At 54.1% G+C, this 5,068-nt stretch overlaps 1 protein-coding gene across 1 annotated transcript; it reads left to right on the top strand.

The window, feature by feature from the left end:
* Positions 1-284: 284 nt before the first annotated feature.
* RAB9B (RAB9B, member RAS oncogene family) lies at positions 285-4,098 on the top strand. The gene is made up of 3 exons (XM_074551774.1): positions 285-422; positions 1,936-1,988; positions 3,021-4,098. Exon 3 carries the CDS (start codon positions 3,056-3,058, stop codon positions 3,659-3,661), a length of 606 nt encoding a protein of 201 aa, XP_074407875.1. The 5' UTR covers positions 285-422; positions 1,936-1,988; positions 3,021-3,055; the 3' UTR covers positions 3,662-4,098.
* The last annotated feature ends 970 nt before the right edge of the window (positions 4,099-5,068 follow it).

Consider the following 5,068-nt stretch of genomic DNA (forward strand, 5'->3'; position numbering starts at 1 on the left):
GTGATGCCAGTGACCGTGGCACCGTGAGGGGGCCGAGGAAGCACAGGGGGGACATGTGGGACTGTGAGGAGAGTGACGAGGGGACTGTGAGGGGGCTGAGGAGGCACAGTGAGGACATGCGAGACCGTGAGCGGAGTGACCGCGGCACCGTGAGGGGACCGAGGAAGCACAGGGCGGACATGCGGGACCGCGATGGCAGTGACCGCGGCACCGTGAGGGGGCCGAGGAAGCACAGGGCGGACATGCGGGACCGTGATGGCAGTGACCGCGGCACCGCGCGGGGCTGCGGGGCGGGTCCTGCCCGCCGAGGGTGGGCCCTGCCGGCCGGCGGGAGGCGCGTGCGCGGCGCAGGCGCGGGGCTGAGCGGCACCTGCGCCCCGCGGGCCGGGCGGCGGCGGCGGCCGGAGGGCGGTGAGGGTGAGGTAAGGGCGGGCCCGGCGCCGCCGCCCCGGCCTGGGCACCTGCGGAGGGAGAGGGCTGGAGAGCCGCCCCTTTACCCCGGCCCGTGCCAAGGAGCCCCCTCGCGGGTGCCGCTCCTCGGCTGCGGGCTCCTCCCTGGCCGCTCCCGTGGGGCGGGATGGGACCCGCCGGAGGGTCTCGCCTCCGCCGAGCCGGGGCCTGGGGAGCAGGGGGGAGTCGGACCCGGCGTGCCCACCCCGCTGTTGGTACCTGCACACAGGTGCTGGCGCCCTGCGAGAGCGGCTCGGCCCTGCTGCAGTGGGGTTCAGCATCCGGATAGCTCGCAACGGGACCAGCGATGTCAAGGCTGTGTCACGGTGCCGGCAGCGTGCTGACCTGAGCCCTGCTGCTAAGTCCTGCAGGCTCTGGAGCAGCCCGACATAACCTATTAGTCATTTTTAAAGAGAGTCACTTGCTAACAGAGTATATTTAAACAGAAATTCTGCTCGGGGCTGGTGGCCTGTGCCAGAAGGGGTGACAGTGACAGTGGTGACAGTGACTGTCTTAAACATCCCTCAGGAAGGTTTGGGAAGGAACAAGGGTATTGAACAGCTCACCTGCTCACAGGGCAGGATTTCCCCTAAGCCATGGGCCATGGGGACCTGTGCTGAAGTTCCTGTTTGTCTCTTCTGGCATTTGCATTTTGGTCTTTGCTTTAGAAATACTGGGTCACACACTGCTCCTCAAGTAGTCAATCAGGTTAGCTCAGCTGAGCTCGGTTTGAGATGTTTCTGTGCAGGGAAGTGAAATTTGTGAGCCTTTTGTGCAGAAAGTGAAGAAACTCAATTAAAGCAGAAGTTTCTGCTTTTGGCTTTGTGGTAAGCACGGTTTGAAAGGGCTGCAAAAAGAGCAGAATCAAGGTTGAAGAGGGCCCCCCGAGGTTAAGGCAGAAAGCAGGGTTTGGCCTGGAAGGAGCAGGAGTGCTGATCTGAGCAGTGCCACACGCTCTTGCTTCGGTGGGTTGGAGATGTCATCACTAAGCAGCACTACTCATCCACACCCTTCCCAGGAATGTTGGTAGCAGGTGTAAGTGAGCTCCTTGTCTTTTCATCCCAGGCTGTTCCCAGCTGGCTCACTTTCTGTTTAGTAGATTCTGGTGCGTGTTCAATCCTCAAATCAGATTCCAAGGTGTGAGTAGGCAGGACAAGCAGATCACAGTTATTATAATCCCTGGATTGAAGGGAGACACAGGTTGCGCAGCCTGTGCTCTCATGTCAGAGCTCCTTCATTTGTTCTCTTCTTACCTGGGGTTCAGCGTGCACTTTGTACTGGTTCTGTACTGGGCTGTGTTCCATTTCACTCAGGGCAAGGGAAGCTCCTCAGTGCTTTGTTCTTGCTGTTTTACTCCAGCCATCAGCACTGCACGTGCAGGTTCCTAGGGCTCTGCTGTTGTCCTTCCATCCTCACTCAGCATCACAGATTGAAAGCCAACGAGGGCTGCCCTGGTAACCTTGATGACTGATGTTTGTTTTTTAGTGACTGATACACTGGGGGAAGGTGTTCCCTGGACAGTCCTGGAGACAGAGCAGGTACAGTACAACACCCAACAAACCTCTTATTCCATGTCAGGCCTTTACCCTAGCCTGCACAGTGTCCCTGGGAGGGGAGGGTGCACTGGCACTTGGCCTTGAGGGTGCTGACTAAGGAACCTGTGGTGTCTGGGTGGTTGCAATGTGAACCTGCAGCTGAGCCCAAGCAAACTGGGCTGTGACAGGCAAAGAGCAGCTGGTCCTGTGCTGGGAAACCCCTTCTGAGGCACCGGGATCACGCGCAGCTGCGCTGGCAAGGTGAGTCAGCATCCTCAGGGTGATTAACAACTGGCTTGACAAATGACTTGTATTGGTATTAGACCTGCACATCTATTGCATCCTTCCAGCAGGGCAAGTCAGAGAGCAGAAATTGTTTAGCTGGGGATGGTACAGTGGAAAGGAAGGCCTGGTGATGGCCACCCCTGGTGATTTTGCTGTTTCTGTGATAGCCTCACAGGATGCAGGCCCAGAGAGATGTTTCAAGTAGGGATGATGTGTTTGGAAAAACTGGACGAGCTTTCTAATACAGAGTTTTCACCAAAAGTGCTGTAATTGATACTAAACTCTCAACAGCTGTTTTTACCTTGCACTTAAAGGGGTCATGTGCTGCATCCATTTTGGACCTGATGGAGGACTTGAGTGCCTGGAAGTTTGTCCAGTTCCTAGCTCTGAACTCTCTAACAAGTGAGATTAGGATGATAAGATCTTTCTAAAAACAGACATCACTTCCTTAGACACCTCACTTAGGCTGAGACTGTCTTATGCTGTAATGTTAAGTTTCCTTGGCATTCTGTTTGATCAGTGAGCTGTTAGCATCTTTCTTCTCCATTGTCATAGCAGTGTAATTACACTGATGCTGGGAAAATAAAAGCTCTAGATGCTGATTTCAGGTGTCCCGTCCTCATGGCTGTATACAAACTGCCGGCGAGACACTATGTACAAAACTTCAGAAATGGGGATGGAAGTACCTTATTCTGTTCTGCAGAACCCACAAGTCCAATGGCTGTTTTGTTCTATTTGTGAACCCTGCAGATTGCCCTGGTACCCTGTCCCTCCGTGCTGCTGCAATGAGCGGGAAGTCCTTGCTCCTGAAGGTGATTCTCCTTGGAGATGGTGGAGTTGGGAAGAGCTCCCTCATGAACCGCTACGTCACCAACAAGTTTGACTCGCAGGCGTTCCACACCATTGGGGTGGAGTTCTTGAACCGGGACCTGGAGGTGGACGGGCGCTTTGTGACCCTGCAGATCTGGGACACTGCGGGCCAGGAGAGGTTCAAGAGCCTGCGGACGCCCTTCTACCGGGGAGCAGACTGCTGCCTGCTCACCTTCAGCGTGGACGACCGGCAGAGCTTCGAGAACCTCAGTAACTGGCAGAAGGAGTTTATCTATTATGCTGATGTGAAGGACCCTGAACACTTCCCATTTGTAGTCCTGGGCAACAAGATAGACAAACTGGAGAGGCAGGTGAGCACAGAGGAGGCCCGGGCCTGGTGCATTGAAAACGGTAACTATCCCTACCTGGAGACTAGTGCCAAGGATGACACCAATGTGACAGTGGCCTTTGAGGAAGCCGTGCGACAGGTGCTGGCGGTGGAGGAGCAGCTGGAGCACTGCATGCTGGGCCACACCATTGACCTCAACTCCAGCTCCAAATCAGGCTCAGCCTGTTGCTGAGAGTGGCTGCTGCTGCCTTGGGAGCAGCTGGATCAAACACACCTGGGCAGCCCTGGGCCTCTCTGAGGAGAGTGGCCACAAGGACAAGAGGTGGTTTGCTCACTGGGGAGCTGCAGCCTCACCATCTGAATCCTGCCTGGGGTTTTCAGGCACAGAGCATGTATCTGCAGGAGGGAGCTGTTAACAGAGCATGTGAGCATAGTCTTGCTTTCATCTCTGCCTGTTTTAGCAGGTTTAAAGGGCTGAGTTAAAGTCCTTTAAATTCCCTAAAGACAATAGGGATTTGTTCTCTACCAAGAACTGCCTGCAGAGCAAATCTGAGAGCATCCTAGACATTGAAGTATTTTAGTCCTGAAATAAAAAAAAAAATAGACCCACTCATGACCATACTGCCAAAGGAAATCCCACTCAACATACTGAACAAAACCTGTCCTAAAGACTCTGGCCCATGTGACTGAGAAAGCCAAATAGTGGAGTGGCTGGGATGTGTGTCTGTTCTTTGGGATAAGTGCATTGTGTCCTGAGGCTGAAATGTGATGAGAATTGTTAGAACTCTGACCAGAAGCAACATGTGAAGGAGAGAGGGGCCTGTGTTTGAATGTGACAGTATTGTTTCTTCATAGCTGCCTGTTTCTGATCTGTTTTTCCTCACCTCTAACTTTGTCTTGTGTGAGTGTTATTTTTTGGAGAGACTGTCTGCTTGTTGTTTAATACATGTTTTCTTGTCTCTTGTGGAAGCTCAGCCTTGAAGCCCTGGGTGAAAAACACCACTGTGGATGTTCACTGGGTCATATCAAAGGGTTACTCAGGAGATCTGGAGTGTGACACTTCAGCTGGTTTCTGTCACAAGTGATCATTGTGTTCAGGTGATGTGCTCTAGCAGGCCAGATGGCAGGTGGGTGGGCTGTCTCCTGGGTGTGCAGGTGGCTCATGTGTGGTCAGCTGTTAAGCCCACTCTGTCTGGCACCGGTGACCGCTGTGCCTCATCAGCTGGCACAGCCACACCACCAGCTCTAGCATGGATGTTCCCATGAATGCTGCAGTGTGGAACCATTCACCTGGTGTGTCAGGCACTGTTAGCCCATGCCATCCTGGCCTCTGATCCTTCATAGGAAACCCAGGATGTTTTATCTGTAATTCTGTGACAGACTGGTCAGGTGTCTGCTGGGTTAACTGACTGCTGTGCTCAGTCCAGTGGGGAGAAAACTGCACCACTTTCTCTGTTCAAGATGTGGGCAGCCCAAGGAGCCTTCTAGAAGGGATGCCAGGCTTTGCTCCCATCTCCTGCCCTCTGCTAGGTGTTAGTCCCAGGCTGGCTGTGTAGCAGAGATGAGCTTGCTGGCTGCTGCCTTTGCCATTCACACCCCAAGCCCTGCAACCTCCCATGCAAGCATTTGGCCAAAGCTG

The sequence above is a fragment of the Zonotrichia albicollis genome, chromosome 14, assembly GCF_047830755.1.
Source record: "Zonotrichia albicollis isolate bZonAlb1 chromosome 14, bZonAlb1.hap1, whole genome shotgun sequence".
NCBI lineage: Eukaryota > Metazoa > Chordata > Aves > Passeriformes > Passerellidae > Zonotrichia > Zonotrichia albicollis.

Excerpts from the sequence above, each read along its gene's own strand:
- RAB9B (XM_074551774.1), top strand. The coding sequence starts at position 3,056 with ATGAGCGGGAAGTCCTTGCTCCTGAAGGTGATTCTCCTTGGAGATGGT.